At 39.5% G+C, this 23,379-nt stretch overlaps 2 protein-coding genes across 3 annotated transcripts; both read right to left on the bottom strand.

Annotated features, from left to right (window-relative positions):
* Positions 1 to 288: 288 nt before the first annotated feature.
* On the bottom strand, positions 289 to 11,175 carry LSMEM1 (leucine rich single-pass membrane protein 1). The gene is made up of 5 exons (XM_042018052.1): positions 9,308 to 11,175; positions 8,544 to 8,725; positions 6,706 to 6,837; positions 3,505 to 3,642; positions 289 to 1,726 (listed from the first exon to the last, which is right to left on the bottom strand). Exons 2-5 carry the CDS (start codon positions 8,548 to 8,550, stop codon positions 1,539 to 1,541), a joined length of 465 nt encoding a protein of 154 aa, XP_041873986.1. The 5' UTR covers positions 8,551 to 8,725; positions 9,308 to 11,175; the 3' UTR covers positions 289 to 1,538.
* A 359-nt stretch (positions 11,176 to 11,534) lies between these two features.
* On the bottom strand, positions 11,535 to 22,977 carry IFRD1 (interferon related developmental regulator 1). Of its 2 annotated transcripts, XM_042018050.1 has the most exons (12): positions 22,643 to 22,976; positions 20,827 to 20,931; positions 19,795 to 19,876; positions 19,259 to 19,383; positions 18,807 to 18,964; positions 17,398 to 17,448; positions 17,125 to 17,303; positions 16,913 to 17,021; positions 14,816 to 14,950; positions 13,990 to 14,118; positions 12,988 to 13,083; positions 11,535 to 12,228 (listed from the first exon to the last, which is right to left on the bottom strand). In XM_042018050.1, the coding sequence occupies exons 1-12, from the start codon at positions 22,686 to 22,688 to the stop codon at positions 12,139 to 12,141; spliced, it is 1,305 nt and encodes a 434-aa protein (XP_041873984.1). In that variant the 5' UTR covers positions 22,689 to 22,976; the 3' UTR covers positions 11,535 to 12,138. The 2 variants fall into 2 exon arrangements, with proteins under 2 accessions (XP_041873984.1, XP_041873985.1); XM_042018051.1 differs by lacking the exon at positions 17,398 to 17,448 and having other exon boundaries at positions 22,643 to 22,977.
* Between the last annotated feature and the right edge of the window lie 402 nt (positions 22,978 to 23,379).

Genomic DNA, 23,379 nt, shown 5'->3' with positions numbered 1-23,379 from the left:
TTCTACACCTACTTTTGTCACTCTGATGGCTGTATTAGAGTCATCTTTGTAAAAACTACTTGTGATGTCCAGAGGAGATAACTAAAATTTCATCTGGGAAGTAACAGCAGGAGTAATAAACTCTTGAAACCAATCTTCACCATTTACTTGACAGTAATACATCAGCAAAATAAAAATCAGGAAATAGACAGAAAGTGATGTAAAACATAGGCGTAAAGCAAAGCACTCCTTATAGCAGGAATAGAACTGGCAGGCAAATCCAAGCAGAGTGATACCAAGAAATTCTCCTGGACTCAGCTCTTCACTTTGTTGTAGACAATGTTGTAGTCATCACAGAAAGGACTACCATGCATTCTGGAAAAGCAGGCGGCAATGCAAGCTGTTGACTTTGGTGACTTTTTTTTTGTTTGTAAAACTGTCCAGAAGAGATAAGAAAGAACTGGATGAGAATGAGAACTTGAAGTAAAAGAGAAGGTGTTGGACATATTCCATAGTTTCAGCTGCCATTCCACCATTATGATGGGAGTAACAAATTTATTGATTGATTATGGAGATGCCTTCTTAATGCATATTTCAGTAGAAGGTTCTGAATACTAAAAATGACAAAGCTACGCAGCAGTCCCTTATGTGATCACACTTTCAGGTGTCTGTCTCCACAACTGTGTAAATTCAGAGAGAGTGGCTCCTTTTAGCCTCTGAGGTATTGCTCCACATTAAAACTGTGAAGGTTCCAACCATATTTCATCTGGCCCTTCTCTATGGTGGCCAGCAGCAACTACAGGGGAGAGTACAAGAACATGTAGAATTTTCCCCACATCACTTCATAAAAACACTTGGGCTTCACCTGCAAATTGTGAGTACAGCATATTGGCAGTGCTGTGAGACAGACTGGCTGCGATGCTGCTCTGACGTTACCAGACTGAGTCCTCCAAACCCATTTTCCATATAAGGCAATAGGACATGCACTCTGTCAACACAAATTTGGGCTGACTATAGCATCTTATAAAAGGGTTTGTTGTTATTCAAGTCCGGGTTTTTTTCACAAAAAGAGTAGTACATCAGTATATTTAGATGCACAGAAAGGAAAACCATAAAACTCTAGGGCAGAAATGGATTTATTTATAAGTTATGAAATCTGAAGTTATCCTTAATTACAAATAATACTAGAAACAAACAGAAAGCTTGTACAAAGGTAACAGGAGAATGATTAAGTGAACAAGGTCATGCTGGAATCATGTGAATAGAACTTGTGATTTTCTGTGATCATTCACTTACATTTAAAGTAAAACTAGGCCCTTACTCCTGCAATTTACAATGCACAGAGAATCTGGAAGTCTTGCCCCAAATTGACAGTCCATTGTTTATTGTGAATCATATGGGCTTTGTATTACAAAACTATGTCCACATAGAACAGGATAAAATATTATTTGCTAATATTTTTCATTCAGCTGACTTTTCCAGCAGTGTTTCAGCAACCTGTGTGCCATATGTGAAAATATCTGAGTCATGAATATGCTGAATTTCTTTCCAAAGAAGATCTATTCTCCAGGGACTTTGAGCTCAGCGTGGGTAAAGAGGTAATCATGAAGATCAGAAGGCTTTTCCTTAATTCCTGATTGATTTAGATGCTTTAATATAATACTGTTAATTTTCTTCAGCTCTTCTATGTTCTTCTTTTCAGAGAGTAGTCTGCTTGATATTTGGTCCACCTCATTTCTAGTTTGAACTTGAAAAGGAAAATGTACCTCATTAAATTGGCAACTTGACTTAAGTCAAGAGCATCACTACTCTCACTTGCATTCCTGTGAGACTTTGTAAGGAATTGTGATGACTAAATACATTAAAAAGGAGAACAACTGCAGAACCTAATGATAAGAAGTTATACATCTGGTGGGTTTACCTGCTCATTACATTCTCTTTTGTTTATTTTCTGGATTTTTTTTTTTTTCAGTTTAGTGCAGAGCAATAAAATCAGATATGGCTCAGATAATTTTTGCAGTTTTCAGGAGTATATCCATTCCATTAATGTCCACAGGGAAATGTCTTATTTACGGGCTTCAAGAGCCAATTTGTGGTCAGTATGTGCACGTATTGTATTTTACATTAAAGGAAAATTCTTGCAAATACTGGCATTTTGAGGCCAGCCTCCTCTGGCATGCCAATATGCCCTTTTGGAACTATTTTTATTTTGGCCTTTTGAAGTTAAAAAATTTACCCATAGGTTTTGAAGGTTAAGTGTAATAGTGGCAATGCTAAATGAATCTATGGATGTGGTTTTCAAACATCTCAGATTATATAACACACTCATACATATGTCTGTATCTATGTATATCTAATAGAACATTGTAACATAAACGGAAACACCACTGAAATCACTTTCAAAAACCACAGGCTTCCACCAACGTGAGCCCAAGCAAACTGCTTTAATTCTTGTAAGAAAGCTTTTCACATTAGTTTAGCATTTTTCCACTAGAGCAAGACAATATTCTTTTTTTTATACCAAGTCTCTACTTTTAGCAGCTCCTTGTTAAATAAATCTGAAATTCAAGTATGTGGTATTTTGATTAGGATTTTACAATCATGTCACTTCAACTCTACTTTATGTTCTTTACTTGTCTGATATTTCTTTCTTTGAGTGCCTGTAAGGTAATTTAGTCAGGGGTTAGATTTCCTGGTCAAAAAAAAAAAAAAAATCAGGATTTTTGCTATGTTCCAGCAAATTCCCTGCTATAGGATATAAGAAATCTTGATTTCACATGGGTTCCAATTCTTTCAAAATAGACTTGTACACTGAAATAATGCACCTCATATTCTGTTCAACATTATTAGCTCAGAAAACCCCAAGACGACAAGGGTCATCTTGATTAACCAGCCATGTCTTTAGCTAAACCCACCTGATCAGTCCTAAAAAACTGGAACGGTAATTATGTCTACAGACTCAATACTACATGTAAATCTTCATAAATGTTATCTAATTTTTTTCTTATGCTTAAGAGTTTCTTAGTTCCAAGCCAATTTCCAGTCAGTACTTTGATGACAACCCTCAAGTCTTCCTTCAGGTAGCCTGATTTGAGTGTTAGCCTGGGTATAATTCCAGTTTCAGTGGAATGACCCCAATACTGAGGTTGATCTGGAAAGGAATGGAAGGCAAATTGCCAAAGTATCTCACTGCCATACAATTACCTTTAAATTTTAATTTCATTTCCACTCAGCATTTTTAGCGACACAGTATAATGCTGCTGAGATAAATTCTTCACAGCTGTTGAAACTCACAAATCCTTAGCACTAAGAATAAAATTTTGCCTTTTAGCCCTGAGAGAATGTTGTTTGCCTGTACTTCTGCCCCCAGGACTGGGACCCAGTGCCCAGAACCAGCCAAAGCCAGAATTGCCTTTGACCATGCAAATACAGCAGTAGCATGTTGTAAGGTAGCGTGACACATTTCAGAAAAGTTCTTTTTCCAATTGGCCCCACATTTTTAAGAACCACTCTTTGGTTACTTACGTATTAAGAATATTACAAATGAAACAAGTGCCAAACTGACGATCAAAGTAAGAATAAAGATGACAAAGAACAAACACTGGTTTCTTGTGTTGCTCCCTGCCATCCTTTCTCCAGTACCACCAGTGTTCTCCTCCTCATCTGTTAAGAGATGACAAATCATTTGGTGACACAGTTTTTTAAGGCCAGTTAGGATAAGCATGACAAAATACTTCTGGCTTCATGAAATGATGCAGAGTACATCATATATTTGGCCAACAGATTTTACTTCCTGTGATATTGCATGGAAAGGGAAGAAATCAACTCTATGAACTCAGCTTGAATTAGGAAATATAAAAAATGATACATCTGTTATAGCTGTTAGAACATATTCAACAAAAATATTTCTTTTGCTGAAATACAGTGTTTTGTTGAAGTTGACCCGGTTTAGGGTTCAGAGTTGTACAGCTGTTTTACATATACAAAGGTTGCAATGAAGTTTTCATCAGGCAGCTGTGTAAGGGCTTGAATGCACTTAACCTTTTCAAAAGGGAAGAGAGAAAAATTCCTATTGAAAACCAAGGTACAGATTCATCATACGCATTCATCCTCTAGATATGCTTCTGTTTCTGTTTAATGAAAAGTATCCCTGGAATGATTAATTTCCCAAAGTAAACACCTCAGTTAAGCTCCTGATGTTGGATAGAATGAATGTAGGTCTTGACTGTTTTATCTTAAAACAAATGTTTTCAATATTCTTCTTCATCTTTAGGATTTTTGGTTTCATTCCAGTGAAAAAATGAGGTACCTCCCAATTGTCAAGAATGGAACACATTCCTATATGGACTACATATGTTGTCCTTTAAGCACAGGAAGAATGAGAGGGAAAAGGAAAAACACTTGTAATGCTGACCTTGAATCAGCTCAACAAGCCAGTTCACTGCTTTATAAAGAGTGTGTTGCATACATAGGGAAACTCAGTAGTTTCTCTCATAGGAATAGTTGCAATCAATGTGAGGTGGTAATAAGCCCTAAAGAGAACAAGTCAGCTGAACACCATGAGGCAATTCATGTGAATGTAAAATACTTGAGCCAGATTTGTTTAATCTTAAATTTGTACACTAGTGTAATAACTTGCAAAGATTTATTTTCTGTTTTGGAGGGAGGAGGAAGCTAATGTAATTTCATTTTGGTGTCAGTCTCATACATACTAAAATTACATGCAAATTACTGTAATTTATCCTTCTGTAATTGCTGTCTTGCCATTCTGAAAGGGAGAGTAGCATGTACATCTGTGGAAAATGTATTTCTAGATCATGTTCTTGTTTTAGCTGGTGCAAATCTCTGAGGTCTTTGCAACTGGGCCTGTAGTGATAAAGCTGAGGAAAGGCTGCATGTGCCATTATAGCACTTTAATAATGACCCTACCTAGAGCTAGGCAATTCACTGAGATGGCAGATCTCTGGGAATATCCTATTTTTCTTTATTTTATGTTTAAAACACTCCTGTCCATGAGTAAGCTGAAATATTTTCATATTTGTCCTTTGAGGTTCTATTGTTATTCCCTTAGCATTCATAACAAATGCACCATACACTAAGTGTCTGCACCAATATTGTTTTCTAATCAGAATATTAGGGGTGGGCAGGGCCTGCTACTGCTGCCTGCCAAGCATCCTAAGCTATCAATAGTGGTCTCAAAAGTGGTCTGAGCTCGCTCTGCCTAATGAATTCTTCTTACTATTTCATCAGGCTGAATGTGCTAGACTGGAGTGTTGTGAGGAATTGGTGAGCACACACTCTTGTCAAACTGCAAACAGTGGGAACATTTTATCACCTAAAATAAAGAAATTACTGCATGGCTCCTATTGAAGAAACCAAAAGGTATATACATTTTAAATAGCTTTTGGCGTGTCTCTGATTTTCTGGCAAGAGAACCAGAGTTTTATGCTGCTGAGTGAGGTAGCTGACAGTATGAGATATCTACAGACTCTCCAAGCTTAAAAACTACATTAAAACAATAATCCTAGAAGGAACCAAAAAACTTTACAAATTTTTGAATAAAATACTTATTAAGCTACCATTATTTACTACTGAAATGTAGGGAGGAATAATGAATGCATGCATGTGAGAACCACATATGTTTCCACAGAACCTTGTATATATATCTGAAAAGTAAATAGTACTGTCCAATAAAAATTGCAAAAGAAAGCAAAACAGTCACACTGAGAGGAGCTTCTTTGACATTAATATCTATGTATGCCATTGCCTCATTTTCTATGTGTAGAAGTGACAATATCAGAATGAGATCAGCATATGAGAATTTAGTACTTTATGTCTAACATATTTGCATTAAATGCAGAAACCAGCACCACTCTAGTTAGTTGGATTAGGAAAAGTTAGAGGACTTGGAAACAGAAGCAATGAGAACACATTTAAGACCCATAACTAGAAGCATGATTAAGTTATGGCCGCTTGAAACCTGCTTCAACACAGCTGTTGATCTATAAATTTCTTCACTCAAATTTCCCATTACAGTAAGGGAAATAAAAGCAGATTCAAATATTGTTATGTGGAATGCTGATGAAGAGCTCCAGGTTTTAAGATATTTCAGGTCACAAAGAACTGAAATACATTGTAGCTATCACTGGGTGAAAATATTCTTGTTGCTGTGAGAAATCAAAGGCAAAAGCCTTATCAAACCAGTAGAAGCGTGGGAGCCATATCTGAAACTATAAGTAAAGAAAGTCTGGAAAGTAAAATGCTTAAAGGTTTCATGGGATATTTCAGGTAATTGGTTTGAGTTCTTAGGAGGTGTGTCTTAAAGGAATGAACAGAAATTCTCAGGTACTTCTATTGCCACTTATGAATTTTAGTGCTTGGGAAGATTTATGATGCTATTTATGTAGAAGGTGTATACTGGGTATTACTAGAGACATTATCCTGCAAGTGATCACCTGATAAATTCTGACTGAAATGGAAGATAATTTCAGGTTTGACAGTAAATCCCAACTAAATGCAAGGATTTTCAAGAACCTAAAGCAGAAATACTCAGCAGGGGCAGCTAAATCATTGTCTGATCTCTCTAAATTATGCCATTTTCAATCTTTTTCTTACATTTTTCAGTACAGAGCTTGTCATACATATTGGCCTATTAGGCTGTTGACATCAGTGACACGCAATATGGATTGTATATATAGAAATCCACATACAACCTATCATGCATACCTAGTGAACGTTGGGATTCATCTGGACAAACATTTAGCTTGTTTAGGTTGTTTAGGGAATCAACTACATAAAGTTTTCCTTCTTCATGAGTATCAGGCAGGTTAAATTCCAAGGAAGGCCTCTCCATTGTATCTAAAAGAAATAATAATTTAAAAGGTAAATTAACACATGGCTATGGGAAATAACTGGTAACAGTTGGTGTCCTGTTCTAAGAAAATACTGAGCAGCCTAAGCAATCCTTAAAATAAAGAGATTTGTATGACCAGCATACTTACTAGATCTTGAAGGCAGGGATAACTCAGTACATAGCACTTGTTTATTCTTGGAAATCTTTGATGATTGAAACATTTTGGTTTTACATTGTGTTTGTGCACATATGTGTATGTATGGGGAAAGAGAGAAAGAAAAATCAGTTTGACTGGCTCCAGCATTGATTTGAATGGTACCTATTTAGTATATTATCCTCTGATTTGGTGAGTACTTGGTAAGAGATGGTGTGAGATCCTGACCGCAGTGAAAGCCAAACCTTCACTAACCTTCCCGAAAGGATGTCACTCAAGTCCTTTTCTTTCAGCATCAAATAATTTAGAGATAAAACAGGGAAAGCAGGTATGAATGTGGGAGATAAGCAACAAGAGTATGTGTCTGTTTACATACCTTAGAATATCACTGTGACGTTATTATTTGTGAAAAATGGAACAAAAAATAGTCTTGTAATGTGGTTCTACTTCACACAATTTTGGACAAATTTTAAAAGCTTTCTCTTCAGACTAATACCCCTTGCTTTAAAAAAGGCACTGGATGAGGTCCAATCAGTAAAAACAGTTTCTCTGTAGAGTCTGGGTACATGAACTCAGTGAATGATTCTTCATATAAATACAGTTTTGAAAGAAGATTATATATAGAAAAGAAGCAATATCTGAGGAGGCTGCTTCTATGTATTGCACATAATTCCTTATCAGTCTTTTTCTTTTCTTTACACCACTCTGATTCCAAAAATGTCTTCTAGAAACAAACTACACTTCTAGCCATAAGGAGATGCAGACACTCTAAGTAGGCACGTTTGTCTACACTTGTCACTGACAAATCCCTCTGTAATTATTGAAGAAAAATACATTCCTCCAGGTAATATCCCTCTCATTCTAAGATATGCCTTTCTCACCTTAAAATCACGGCCTAAATGTACCTTTTTCTTGCTAGTGAATGTAAGGAGGGAGCTTACACAGTTAAATTTGGAGTAGAGTGTATGTTACCCATTTAGCATTTTATAAAGCTCCCAAGTTCAAGTTTACCTGCCAACATAAATCAGCACTTCATGGGATGCAAACCTCCCTTGATGACGTGTGTTAAGCACCTAAGGGTGATCTCTGAATCCTAGATGGGTTGAACTGTCCTCTTGACATGCTTCTGAGCCTTCTCTTTCTCTCCAAGGAATAAAGAATACAGTGTGACCAGTTTCCTAACATAACACTTAAATTAAAAACCTAAAATTTGAGGAATATAGCCCTGATTGTTTGCAGAAAACACTCACTCCTTTCCTCATCAAACCAAATACAGAATATTGTTGTATGTAATTCCCCCAAATCTGAGAGCACACAGCAAAGTAGACATTCAATGAGCCTCAGTAAGTCTGAAGAGAGTAAGCACTGAAATCAATCCTGACAACAGGGCTTGTTCTCTTGCTAGTGGAGATTGACAGGACTATATGGATATTTTCATATTTCTTTTTAACAGCCCATAAGAAAAGATTACACCTTATTTTTTTTCTCTGTTCAGAACTGTTGCTTCAAAGTACAAAGAAAGTGTAGAAAAGCTGGCATAATAGGAGTTAGCCTTACCTAGCATATGATTTTTAGGTGTGCAGCAGTAACTTCAGGACAGATGGCTGTGCCCACTGTCCTTCCTCTAGAACATCATGTGGCACCAGGCAGCAGAGTCTGTGAGCCACGTCCTCACCAGAGCTGGCTCTGCTCCGCTGTCTCCCCACATGCACATCCGCAGCCAACGCAATCACGGAGCCCTGCATTTGAACGGTGTGCTAAAAGTTACCACTTCGTGCACAAAAGCTTTTGGTTATTTTTAGATTCTGAAGAGCAGTTGTTTCTCTTGGGTATTTTCATTAATGCCTCCCTGCAGCTTCAGGGAAGACTCTTCTTAACAACTTGAACTGTAATAAATGTGAGTACCTTTGATTCATTAGTATTATGAATTATATGTTTTTGCATTTACTACTAATCATTTAATTATTTGCACATATAAACAGTGAAGATTACCATTATTAATTCAGAAAAGTTTATATTATGTTTGTTTGATTCCATTGACATGCCAAAGGAGAAAGGATACAAACGTCAGTGTCACTGGACAAAAGTATTATTATTTTCCCAACAAACCAATCTAAACATTGGGAGCTTTGGCTTCACTTTATCTTGCACTTTAACCTTGCCTAAAGACTTTTTTCCCCTATGCAACTTTTAAATTTCTTCTTAAGTTGTTGTGGTAAAATAAAAACTTAGAACAAGAACACACTGAAAATTCTTCACAGAAAAAAAAAGGAATTAAAATCTTAAAGGTTAAAAAAACAGGAGAATGAAACATTACTTACAACATAATTACATTCAGGTAATGTGCCAGTACGGAAGAAATCAGCCAGTGAAAATCATGTGAAGAAAACTTGGTTCGCAGTTCCTCTCTCTACTTTTACTCCCATAGGAACCTGTTGAGCCCTGCAGTACCCATAAAGATAGCTATGAAACAGACTGCCCCTTTCAGTCTATATTTAGAGTTCAACTTGGCTAAGTATACTCACTTCACAAAATCCATCTGCTAAAACAGAAATCAGCACATACACAGATCTTCTTATTATATTGGAATCATGATAATATCCCATCATGGAGAACAAGGGCTGTTACTGATGATCAGTATTTCACTAACTTTTTGGTTAGTGCCAAACCTCTTAGGTTTAGTGCTTGTCTAAAATACATTTGCTATGCAGAAGGGTTGTATCTACAACACTGTAGCTATGAGTAACCAGTTTGCTATGCAGAAGAGTCATATCTACAGTGTTACAGTCATGACTATTTTAAAGTCATAGACTGGAAAAAACAGGGTCTTTTCCCCCTTCTCCCATACACTTTACAAATTCAAGTGGATCAGTATTATGGGGTGGACTAATTTGTCTGGCATCCTTAGTCGTTCAAAGATTAAATTCTGATGAACTGGTGGTGAGTAGTGTAATTGCTCCTTTGCTGACAGTTCTTGTGATCACTTTTTTCCTTGCTGACATTGCAGAAGGGAATGTTACAGAACATTGTATTGACAGGCAGCTGACACACACAGGGACTGCAGCTCAAAACAAATTCTTTCTGAAGCCATCCTATGTCTAAAATTCTGAATCCCTTTTAAACTGCCAATAAACATATTTCTTTCAGGAAGCAATAGAGAATAGATCACCTGACTCATACTTCCCACCCTAAGCTGACAAGTTCTGCTGCCCAGAATCGCTCCCTTTCTGCAGGAGTCTCCTGGAAGTCCTCCCTCCAAATAAGGAATTGCAAGCCAGAAAAAAAATCACTGTGACGCCCATGCCCCAAAAACTCCTGACACCAACATAATCCTAAAATGAGAACCCAGGCCTCTCCAGTTCTAAACTTGCAAAGGTTTGCAAACCCCTGGGATGTCTGCAGGACTGCAGAACATCCCACCTCTGCAACAGCCCTAGAAGACATGCAGGTCACTGTGGGTGGCAGCCACAGTGGAACAGAGAAAAAGGCAACCACCTGCTTGGCTCCCTGCCATGAGGTGCTGCAGAAATGCTGGGCAGGAAGCTATCAAAAGTGCCTGGCAAGGGCCATCAAAGGTGACTATGCAGAAGCCACAGGAGAGGCCAACAGGCTTGAGGGAACCGTTTAGCTCAAAGGGAACTGTCTTGGGCTGGGCAAGTACAGGCACACAACTTCACCTCATGCAAGGATCAGAAGTTTATTCTCCACTGGTGTGACACTGACAACACATGTTCATCATCATAGATTTCAGCTGAAGGCTTTGTGTAGTCCAAGAGATCAGTTTTATAAGCCAAACAAGTTTGAACAGAGGGGATTATTTGAGGGGGGGGGGGAAGGACAGGGAAAGAGGGTAATGGAGAAGGTACAACTGATTAGTATCCATGGACTTTCTGGAATAGGTTCTGCTCTAACCAGAGACTGGGAGAGGGAAAAAGAAAAAAAAAACAAAAAAAAAAAAAAAACCACAACCAAAAAAACCACTCCACCCCAACCCAAACTTTCCCTTATCAGAGCAGGCAAGAGTTTTCAGGGGGGCGGCCTTGTTTTCAATGCAATGTTTACTTCATCTGGTGATAGACATTTAAAGAATGTTTATTCTAACAAGCACTTTTATATTCAGGTTCAGAAACTCCAGCTATCTAGGTTTTAGTCTTTATTACATAACACCCCCCCCCTTCCCCCACTATTCCTAAGACAGTTTCTCAATTACAGAACCAGAAATTGAGAAGAGTAGTTTTCAACATGATGAACACAGGGTAGCTGGAATGGGTCCTCTAAGACAAACGACATGTTTTGCAGCACCAATACTAGAAAGCTTTTGACCATTGGAGAAGCAATGACAAATCAAGATGAGGCTGTTGTGCAGACCTCATGTATGAGACACCTTTAAAAAAGCACGGTAGACTTGCATGTAGCATCTACTAAAGCACTGAGAGTACCCCAAGCAGGTGTTTGAACCAGCAAATAAACCCATCCCTTTCAGCCTTTGGGGTTTTGGCAGTGCTACAGCTTTTCATTCATGGAATAATTACTTTTACACAGAGAGCAGGAAGTGAGAAACATCTTTATTCCAAAAATTAAATATTCAATTTCAGAACACAAGAATCTTGCTTTTATTTTACATGGAGACAACTATTTGTCATTCACTATTTGACTGTCAGTGGAAGTTACCGAACTTCACAGTCCCTGTCAGGATAAAGTTACACTTACATAGGAATTCCATTGTCCATCTACCACTGGAGAGTTTTAAAAAGTTACTAAAAATAATCTCACAAACATGGTCATTTTTTCATATTAGCACATTCTTAACAAAACATTTAGTCAATGAATTACCCTACCTTTATATAAAGAATCCAATCTGACACATGGTATTTGACTACAGTTATCCACCCCATTTAATGTATCAGTTACAATATAATCGACCTTTGGAGCTAGTGGGGGGCTAACACAAGCGTTATAATGTATCCCTGCACCAAATGTTACATCAATCTATATACAGTGTATATGCGACTAAGCAACAACATGCATTATATTTACAGACTATGTAACAAACCCGCGCACAACTGCAAACTGACTACAGAAGTTAAAAAAGTCATTTAAATGTTACAAGTTCATTTTAATTATGAAAATTGAACCCTATTGAAAAGTGAGTCTAAAAAAATTCCCCCACATCTGCTCTTTTATCACGACATTTACTTCTAGCCTTTGTCCGAGCCTTGAATGCTGCAGAGTTGTACAAGTGCTACAAAATAAAAAAAGAAAAAAAGAATTATATCGTGTCATAAGGCTTATGCCCTTTACAGATTTTTCATGTTACAAATGAAAATATCTTTTATTAATCTTTAAAGTAAACTGGTAGGCCTTCTGAAATTTATAGTATGCTATCTTTGCACCAAAGGCTGATTTAATTTTCGTATATATATACACAGATATATATATACACATGTATTTAAAAGAAACTTAGCCTGTATAAGGAAGGCTGAACTATGAGCAATTCTGGAAGCCAGTCAGTCTTGAATATCAAACAGATACCATGTAGGTTACATTTACCCCCAGATTAAACTTGGTAGCACCATTCCCCAAATTATATGCAGGATGAATGCATTCACAATCAACAGAAAAAAGTCAACCTCCTAGTGCCCATTTCACACTGCTGAGTTTGGGACACTGTCTTTAGAAAGACTCAATTTCCATGGTTTCCTGTAGGTGCCCCCCCAAAAACATGTATCTCTCAGAAGAGACCAAGTTTCACATGTGTGGAACATGAATCTGGTAGCAACCACATCAACCTTCAGGCCCCTTGGAAAAAACACAGTAGCAGACACACACCCAGTGGAAAATCTAAGAGCTCATAGATGCATACAAAGCTGGGTTTCATTCAGGACAATATGAGGCACTCTTAGAACTACAGTGAAAAGTGTAACAATGACAGCTTCTGAAGTGCAGGAGAAATGAATTAGAGTATGAAGTAAAGAAAATTCATTAAAGTGCAATAACCTACCCTTTCAAAACGGGATATCTTCATTGTTTTAAGAGTTGCAGCATCCAGCATTACTGGTGGACCAAGCTCAAACACATTCCGAAGAAAGTCATTTGACTAAACAAGAAACACAGATTTGTGTCAATTGCTGTTATCTTTTGCAATCAAGTCAAGAACACTTCCTCCTTTAACCAGAATAAGGCTAAAAGCGAAAACTGCCACCTTGAGAAGACAGACAGCCCCTCCTGCCTCCTTTGGTATTTTTGTCCCAGCAAATGAGACACTGTTCCATTCTACACAAAATGAGGCAGCTGAACAGACCTGTATAGTTTCCCAACACACCAGTTTTAAGGTATCTGGCTGTGAAAGCAGTACTTGAAAAAACTGAAAAACATGCTACATGCCCTAGCTCCCTCAGTCACATAGAAATTTAACTAACACAGGACTAAAGATTTTAACTCCATGATTATCACAGCAATTTGGCAGCATATACTCCTAAGGTAGAGTTCCTGCTTCTGCTACATATGTAAACAGATGACTAGTAAACAAGCAGTTCCCAGAACAGAGATAAAGACTTATGCCTTCTCTTCTGGAATGCTGTCATTATTGGGCTGCAAGTTGTGTTCATTATTTTTGACTAAAACTTTGCCTTCCTTTTACAGGCTTGCACAGGAAGGGTGGAGGCATGCAGCTTTATAGCAGCCAGACAACTACACCACTCTGCTGAAAGGGAGCATAAGGATTCAGGAAAAACCCTGAAGCTAGAAAGATACTCAGTTTAAAATTTTACTTCTTGGAGAAGTCGATTACTAAGCCAGCAAACCCAGGCTACAACTCAGCAGAAGCAGCTTACCTAGACCATTTCAGCTCACTGTAGTTATTTTTTAAGTGCTGTCTTTTAACACCTCAAATGCAAAGCTCATCATTTCCCTAAGTTCTACTCGGGATTTTGTAATTCAGACTGAGTTACATCAAAGCCAGACAGGGAGCAACAGTCTGACCAAGTGTCAAAGAGCAGCTCACCTGCAAATGATATTGCATCCCTGACCCCAGAATCTCCTTGAATGTCTCATAAGTTTGTTTTTTAACCCAGCAGTCAATATACATGCGCTCAGGTCCAAACTTCACCATCTCTGTAGGAAAGTCACGCTCCTATGCAAAAATCAAAGGAAACAACTTATATAATTTACAGTCTTTTGTACAAGGAATTTTATACACCTCAGTGAACTTTGTTTTCACTGATAAATTTGGCACACCAAAACCTTCCAAATAATATAGTATAAATATATTAAACACTGTATTTGATCATAAAGCAGATGCACACCTACAGTCAAATCTCATGTAGAATTTGAAGCTGATATTCTTCACTATCAGAAAACTTTTGAAAAAACAAATGCTCAACTTTTATCTTCAAAATTACTTTAAGAATTGGACTTAGCCCCAGATAAACCAGTTCTGAGTGCAGAAGTCACCTTTAAGTCAGGCTGTAAACCTCATTTAGTCTCTACCTTACAAGTGTGAGTAGATACATTTGGGACAATGAAATACAATATGTGATAATAGGTGACTCAGATCCTTCTACAGGCAGAATCTTAAAGGTGATTTCAAATCATGCCAAGCTTTCTTCTTAGCTTCCAAGATGTTTACCTATTCCAAGTGTCTTTGTTCTACATTCCTAGAAAACCAGTTCTATTTCACACAAGTGATCAGACTGTGAAATCTCACTTAAAATAGTTTTTCCTGTTTCTTTCACTGAAACAGTACTTCTGTTTAATAGTAAAATTGTTTTCCCTAAATTTTACACTATGTATTTTTAAGGTCTAAATTGTATCTGGGACAAAAGAATCACCTCAACAGCCCGTAGAACATCTCTGAAGACAGATCGCTGCTTTCTTTTATCCACTTTGGCCCGGTGCTTGTTTCCATCAGTAGCCAGAGCTCTTAGTTTCTCTGTTAGAAGGTCCATATCTTCATAAAAGAAATCCTAGGTTAACAACAACAAAAATTTTTAGTGTGGTTTTTTTTGTTTGTTTTATTTTCTGGCCTTAACCTCTTTCCCCACAAATAAGAAAATGGATCTCTTTTAAATTTTGGGCACATAGATCTCTTCAATCTCTTACTTTATTTAAAAAGACAGGGAGCACTTCTGCAGTTCCATTTGCAGCATTTAAGCCAGCAGGAACAAAGGCACAGCACCCAGTTTACCAGGAGGGGCACTAACAAAGTCTATTTTGGTAGTCAGCCATGTGAACCTGCCATATACACCTGCTAATCTGTTCTGCTCCATAATTCCAAGGGACTCAAACTATCTAACAGATCTGCTGAACCACTCCTGTCAACAAGCTGAGAGCACTTTAAAGTTGTTAGCACAGAATTCATGCTGCTGGAGGCAGATTGCGAGACACCATTAGACTGAGGGTACGGAATATTTAGATGTAAGTCTTGTATGGAATGGGAAACTAGAAAGCAGGTTTGTTTTTTTAAATGCTTAACAAAATACTTAAAGTATAATATGTGCTTTACATGCATATAAATATTTTCTCCACTGCATTTAATAATTTGGCAGTAGTTCACCTGGACTAGTATAAATGTATGCATCCTTATGTAAAAACAAGTTTTTGTGGTTTGTGAGGGTTTTTAATATGAATGTTTTGTCATGTCAACTGACTAGATTGAGTTTACTGCATGCTTTCTGAGAGGAACTGGTCAAAGGCAAATACAGTATTTTTAATCTGCACTGATCCAACAAGATCCTCGTTAAGGATTCAACGAGAATAATTTGTAATGATTAAAGGGGCATTTCCTCAATGAAGCAGAAGAGATTTGTAGTGAATGCAGTCTAGTTTGTTAGCACATTTTAAGACTTTAATTACTTGGTCAGCTTGACCAAATAAAGGATCAAGCTGTGGTCCCGATTTATTTTGCTCCTTTCAAAGCTGACTTCCATAGCCAAGACACTCAAATCACTGCTTGCACTTATACAGAAGCCTTAACATATTGCTTCAGATTATGCAGTGCTAGTGTGTCATGATTTCTGATTCAAATGAGTTATCTTTTCACTTTAGACAGCATTCTGGCAAAGCACAGCACTTTGATTGAGCTGAGAGCCCTTCAGACAACTCTCCCAAGTTGCCATGCATAAGCAGAAAGAGGCTATGTTCTTCTGAGCTGTCAAGAAAATAGTCTCAAAATTAATAAGGTATACTGAAGAATGTAAAGACAACTTTACCTGTGGATGAGCTAATGTTGAGCAGCTTGCACCTAATCCAATTCAAAAACAAGCTCCAAGAAATCTCACCAAACATAGTAATACTGGTATCTGTGCAAAATTTGTGCAAATTCTTTAAAAATCTCCCCCTTAAAGTGACTGCCTAGTTCTTAACTGACAAATAGTCAAATGCTCTGAAACCATCATGCAATACGAGTTATTCTTCTCAAGTATTCTTACCTAAGTAAGAATACTGAAAAAACAATACTTAAGTCAACATGTTTTCCACCTGATGATAGGTTTCTGGCTGTGAGAGCAGAATTGTGCAGACTGTGAACTACTCAAACTTGTCTGCGTAAGCATCTAATGAGCGCTCCCACTACAGTAAACAATACTGTTTTATCCTGGAATCTCTCTGGAGATATTTTTTATTTTATTTTAAATGCAGGTGTTGGATTTAGATTTTAAACCTTGCATTCCATATTTCTAGTTGCTATTCAGTAGTATTTGATGCATTTTGTTATATTGGTCCTGTTTTGCAATATAGAAATTAAGTGTAAAAAATGATAGCTAGGAATTATTGCTATACCCACTTAGACTGGGACAGGCTCACTAAAAAGAACATAAACCATGGAATTATTTGCTACTTGTTGAGATCCAGGGTGCGCAACACAGGTTAAGTAATTTGTCTCATCATTGTCCTGACAAAAGAAGGTTTACCTGCTGACGTTTACTTACAGCATCTGTTTCACGTGCCAGTTCAAACAGAAGCGCTAGTGTTTCTCCAGCAGCTATTCTCATGTTGAGATCATCACAAGACAGCAGACTTGGAAGTTTATGCAAGTGCCTAAGGAGTAAGTTATATTCCATTGAGATCTAAATTTTGCTAACACTGTTTCATTGCATATAAACAGTCATTACAAACTCTGCTTTTCAAGAAAGATACTCACATTTCAATTTTCTTCTTCACTTCATTCATTGGACAAATGGTCAACAACAGTGTCCATGCTAAGAGAGCACTGACATGAAGCACAGTATTATGGGTACTCGATACACCATTAGTGTCTCTATCTCGCTGATAAGCCTTTGTGAAGATGTTTTCCAGGCATTCCATAGTAGAGTACAGTTCCTGTACAAGGCAAAAACATAATGGAAGTGGCTTAAGAGTCACACATTTTCATCTTGCCAGTTTATTACATCTGAAAGGTATCAATCATCCTCACCGTAATGTCATCAGTGACAATGAAACAACAAATCCCTAAGCAGGTTGCACACTAGACACAAAAGAAAAAAAAAGTGTCAGTATTTGACAATGTTACAGTTGACAAAACTTTCAAACTTCGGACCTTTCAAATTTAACATCTGAAGTAAAAAACTTGAGATTAAGACCTTAGCAGAGTCTAGAAGTCTCCAACTCTGTTTAATGCAGCTTCTTTGTAATACTTAGCTCCCAATTCCCATCTACTCTCAGGATGATTTTACAACATATGCTACTCATAAGCCTTCATTTTTTCATGTATTATTATTTTAAAATAGCTTACAAAGCCCTTGAAAAAGCTACACATAACACTCTTTTCACCCAAAGATTTTAAATCTCACTAGGATTTAGCAGAAATTATGCTGATAAACAGTAATCAACATACGGTATTTATTCATGGCTGCAGGAAATATCTTCCCCTTCTGACCACTATTACAATTAAATGGCATGAAAACTCTGCACTTTAAAAGCCTTTCCCGGAACTTTGCAACTTCTGCAGATCTGTTCCCTATGCCTCATATTCTACTCCAATTTCTCTTACAAAGAATAAGAAAAAAGACATTTGAAAGTGATGTTTGCACTAACCACACAGGACTCAAAACTACATTTAAACAGGACAAACTTTAATAGCTTTTGGTTTTTTGTAGAAATAACTGCTGTTGAACTAATACCTCCTTTTGCAGCTGACAGTATCTATTGTGCCATAGCTTGACTAGAATAGGAGTAGCCAGCCATGCAATGATAAAGGGAAGCTGGAGAATATTACTTAAATCTCTGAAGTTTGAGAAGCAAAACTTTTGGCAGAGCTTTGGACAGTCTTCACTCACTATTTCAGGCATGCCGCTGATGTACAGATGAGATGACTGGGCAAAAGTAACTTAGAAATACTTTTGGTAGTATGACTGCATTGTTTATGTCGTTCAGATGTGCTGTATGTGATTTTACCATAAATAAATGTAAATGCTTAAGTAACATTTCTATGCTGTTTAAGAATAAAATTGATTTTCAAGAATAAAATAAAATTAATACAGGAAGGTTATATCACTCAGTGGGAAAGTGGGAAATGTTTTCTAGGACCTCAACATCAGCCCTCAGAACTGCAGTAAGGAGACTGCAATACAGTGAGTTCAGACACTTGACAAAGTACTACATGTAACAGCTCTTTAAGAGGGCCCTAGGTTGAAGAAAAGAATCACATTCAACCTTCAGGTGGAACTTTTTAAGCCAGTGAAAACTGCTATGCATCATTCAGAGCCTATGTCAACATTATGAATACACACTAGCGTGGTAACCTTTAGTTCTGGATTACACAATAGTGAACTGGTCAAAAGCAGCCCTCTGTCCCTGCCTGGCAAATAAACATTTCATACTTACAGCCTGTCTGGCTTGGATACTGGCTGTTCCATCACAGACAATCTTCTTCAGAACTGGACCAAGGGTCTTAAAAATCTCCTCGCTTTCAATTCCTGACCCCATCTGCACACACAGAAGGCACGCCAGTCCAGCAGCTGCACACTGTTCATCACTCTTACCTAGGGATTAACACAGTGATGAGCAATCACCTTTTGCATTGCTTTCTTCATTTAATCTTTACAGATAAGTCTGAAAGCGTGTAAGCGGAAATTCAGAAACCAACAGATACAAGACAATTTCAGCTAATTTTCTAGGACAGTTAAAATCTGACACCTACATTTAAAAAAAGGAATGTTACCTAAATTATTAAGCACTCTGTAAAGTACTAGAGAACATTCAAAATCTTAAGTTCTTTTAAACAATGTGCTATTTCATAGGGATTATTACTTCCTAATAGCATGCATGTTAATTACCTTTCTTTATGCAGCGCTCAATGCTATCAGTTAGAGTCATTCTCCTTTCCATGATAAATTCATAGAGTATTTTAGAAGAAAATGCACTTTTCAGACTTTCAAGGGCTGCCTGTCTTGTCTTGGCACTATTAGAAGAGAGAAGGAAGACGTCCTGAAACCAGCACACACCAGTTAAACCCCCACCTTTGCTTTATGGTAGTTTATATTTGTCTGCACTCAATATAACCCACAGAAGTACCATGAAGAAATTAAATGCTCTGAATTACTTCCTTACTCAAGGACAGCAGAATTTTGTTTAGAGATGAAGTTCACAGTGGTACTGCAGGCTAGAAAGTGTGACTCTACTTCAACATGTTAGGAAAGTCTAACCCATCCAAAAAAACTGGTGGAAGGAAAAAGGTCTTTTTAAATCCAGAAGTCCTCCCCAGCATGAAAATCTCAGCAAGCATATAAAAAGATTTCATGTGTACTTTCCTTATTAAATCAGAGAAAGCAAGAGAACAATGTATGAATGTGTTTCTTCAAGCAGACCATACCTCTTGTCCAATGTAAGATCAATAAATCCCTTCAACTTGTATTCTAAGTCTTCTTGAGTGGCTTCTTCATCAACTTCAGGCCCTAATCCAGAAGAAATAATTTAGTCCTACTGATACACATTTCATTAGCAGATACAGTAGATCCAACACAATGGTTTTAACACTAATAAGAAAGCAGTTCAACACAGACAACAGCTACAGAATTGTTCCGTATTAGAGCAGCATAATGGTGTTAAACCTACTAAATCAGACTGCACCCTAAAATACTTTTATAAAAACTGGCTACTGATACATCTGCGCTGCTTCTAGATCTGCTTCTTACATGTGCCAAGGATGTATGAGGGAGCAATTCACGTCTTACATGAATTTTCTCCACCTGATGACCATCAGCCAAGCCTGTCAACAACACATTTTCAGTCCACTATGTCTACCCCTAGAGTACACCGAGGTGCTCACAGCTGATGCAGTGAGTCAAAGCAGCCTGTCCTATAGGGCATCAATTCAGATACCTCTGCAATAGGAGCTCAGCTAAGAACAGCACATATCCAGAAATGGCTCCCTGTCTTATCCCCCTGTAGCAGGCTTTCAGGTCTCCTCCTCCCAACAAAATGACAGTAGACCAGTCCAGGTTGCAAAGATGGTAAAGGAGACAAAGCACAAATCTAGCTCAAAACAGGCAACTGTGACTTTTCCCATCTTAAACTCTTCAGCAGTTCTTACTGCTTCAACTACCTGTTATGAAAACCCATGTCTTACAATACACCTTAAAATTCTTACTGTCTCTATATCAGCACTCCATAATTGTAATAGAAAAGAGCCTCATAGTTTTACAAGGCTCATGAAACCTAGAGTATACTCTTACCAAACAAAACCAATAGCCACTGGATTAACCATCATAAAGTGTTAATGTAATGCCATTATTTTGTTACTGCTACTTACAGTCTACTACTTAAAACTACTACATCAGAACTACTAAACCAGCTCAGTTTTACATTTTTAAAAAGATGAATAGATATAAATGAAAGAATTTACCATCCTCAGTGAAGCTAGCAGGATCACTGAAGCCACTGCAGTGGCTCATAGTTTCAATTGAAGCATCTTCATCGCTAAAAGGCTGCACATTTCTGGGCTGACCACCTTAAGGAAAAATGAACACAATAGTTTGGTCATTTTTCATACGGAAAGGGAAAATCTGAGCACCAAAAGTAGAGCTGAATCTCCCAGCAGATTCACTCTCCCTGACCCACCCATAGCAAGAACATTCCCATCTTCCGCTGGTTCCTTTAGTCCCCCCTATTCTGAAGATTTAGTTGGCTTTGTTCTGGAAGACCATTTGTGAACAGTGAGGAAGGGCCCACCTAGTATTGGTCCAATTCCTACTCCAGATGTTGGCTGAATTCCTACTGTAAATTTAGGATCTTTCTACAATCAACTTCATATTAATGCAGTTTTCTGTGACTATACTTTAAAAATAGGTCTATGTTAATTTAACTGTTAGAACAAGCTACCTAAAAAAACTGCCATACAGTCTTTATTTTTTAATTTTGAGGAGCTTCAACACAGTTCTAAGTTGAACCTTTAGGCAAACATACATTACCCAGTGCAATGCAGGATTTATGGGATTAAGTGTAGTATGTGCAGCATCAGCCATGTCCAACTCTTTTAATACTGAATTAAAAGTATACAACCCAGAACATCAAATGCTTCAACAGGGAATAAAAGTTTTCCCTCTTGGGACCAAGAAGGCCTTGGTGCAGCAGCTTCAGACTTTTTGAATATAGCAGTATTTTTACCAGTGTTCACCTCTCTTTTCACATCCATTATTTCTCCAACAGTTCCCAAAAAATCATTTACAGAACTCTGAATTCTGTTCTTTCAGCTAATTTTTTGTGGCACAATTGGTTCTAAATTATTTAGAAGGTTACACACAGGGCTTACCAGCTTCAGGGAGGCTCCCTGACTACCAAGACCCATAAAACTATTTTTATCTAGGCAGAATCAACCTTCAGTTGGATCTGTGTCCAAGAGCTTTCCAATGAAGTTAGTCACACTCCGGAAGTTTTGCTGCTTTCAGCTGTAGCCAGTTGTATCATTAACCATAACCCAAAAAAACCCCACCAACGAATGCATGAGCAAAGAAAGTTGGAAGCTCAGAGCTCTGACATGGCCACCTTCTTGCTTCTGCTGATTCAAACAGGGAACTTCAACACAAGTGACAAGAACGACAACAAGCCCTTCACAAACTAGAATAACAGCAGTTGCAGAAACACCCCAAAAATTGCTCACTTCCTGAAAAACTGGTATTAGAAACCGATGCTGCCCATCGCTATGCTAGACTGAAGTGAAATTTCTCACCACCCCGCAGAATCTCCGTTCTGCCCAAGCATCAACACCTCAGACACGCGTATTCTGCATCTGCATGAAGACTGTTTATTTTATAATACCCTATTTTAGGCTAAGAATAAAGGGTTTTTTAAAAAGACACAGCAGCCTTTCGGGGCACAGCAAGGTGACACACAGCCACACCAGCTGGCGCTGGTGCGGCCCGAGCCGCCGCTGCCCTGGGGCGCTCCCGTCGCCGCCGCCGGCGCCAGCGCGGCCGCGCCCGGAGCCCCCCCGCTCCCCGGCGCATGCGCGCAGCGGCGTGAGGTGGCGGTTTCAGGGACGGCTCCTGTCACCCGCCCGGCCCCGGCCCGTCCAGCCAGAGCCCCGCGGCCGCGCCCGCCTCGCTGCTCACCCCCACCGCCCGCGGGGAGGCGGGGCACCGCCGGACGGGGCGACCCTCCTGCGGCCACGGGAAACGCCGTCTAGACCCCGCTCCCCCGCCCGCCGGCCCAGCCGCGCTCACCGGCTCCGCGCTGGTGGTTGCTCCCCCGCTTCTTAGGCTTGGGCATGGTCGCAGCGGCGCTCGGCTCGGCTCCCGCGGCCCCTCTCCGGGTCTCGGTCTCTCTGCTCCCCCCCGCCCGGGAATCAGCGACAATCAGCCGATAGAAGAGCAGGAGCGCTTTTTACTCCAACGCCTCTGCGAGGCTGACTTCTCGGGCCGGGGCAGCGGAGGTGATTGGCGAGAGCAGGCAGAGGGCGAACCGGCGGCGAAGGCAGAAATCCCCGTGGAGGCCCGTGAGCGGAGTCGATGCATCTTTCTCCTCTCAGACACCCGGGGCTAAAGGCGCGGAGGGGGCGCCGGAGCGGCTTTTATAGCCCCGCCGGGCTGCGGGGGCGGGGCCGCGCTTCACCGCAGCCAATGGCCGGGCGTTGCGACGGCGGGCCGGTGACTCAGCCGCGCGAGTTCGTGACGCGCTCGCGCTGCTGCGCAGCGGCGGGGCTGGGACGTCAGCGGCGCCTCGCGCGCCACGCCGCGGTGCACGCCGGGAGCGGCGGGCCGCAGGGGCGGGGGGCGGCGCTGGGGGCGTCTGAGGCCGCGGGGGGCGGGGACTGAGCGGCCCCGGGTGCTCGGCGGGGCCCTCCGTGCCCGGGGGGCTCGGCTTCCGGCCCGGCGCCACGTGCGCGGCTGGCTGTGGGAAGGGCGAGCTCGGCTGGGCTGTGTGGAACTCTGTGGGCGTGCGGGGCCGTCGCCGGCCCTGC

Source organism: Corvus kubaryi, unplaced genomic scaffold (assembly GCF_017639235.1).
Source record: "Corvus kubaryi isolate FWS band 111438036 unplaced genomic scaffold, C.kubaryi_AGA036_p1.0 137, whole genome shotgun sequence".
In the NCBI taxonomy this organism is placed as follows: Eukaryota; Metazoa; Chordata; class Aves; order Passeriformes; family Corvidae; genus Corvus; species Corvus kubaryi.
This window is presented reverse-complemented; position numbering and strand designations above follow the sequence as displayed.

Coding starts and splice junctions, on each gene's coding strand:
- LSMEM1 (XM_042018052.1), bottom strand. Junction 3,643..6,705: donor TGAATCCCAACGTTCACTAG/GTATGCATGATA, acceptor ATCTCTTAACAG/ATGAGGAGGAGAACACTGGT. Junction 1,727..3,504: donor ATTTGTAATATTCTTAATAC/GTAAGTAACCAA, acceptor TTCCTTTTCAAG/TTCAAACTAGAAATGAGGTG.
- IFRD1 (XM_042018050.1), bottom strand. CDS start 22,688: ATGCCCAAGCCTAAGAAGCGGGGGAGCAACCACCAGCGCGGAGCCG. Junction 17,449..18,806: donor GTATCCAAGCCAGACAGGCT/GTAAGTATGAAA, acceptor TTTTGTGTCTAG/TGTGCAACCTGCTTAGGGAT. Junction 12,229..12,987: donor AGATATCCCGTTTTGAAAGG/GTAGGTTATTGC, acceptor TTTATTTTGTAG/CACTTGTACAACTCTGCAGC.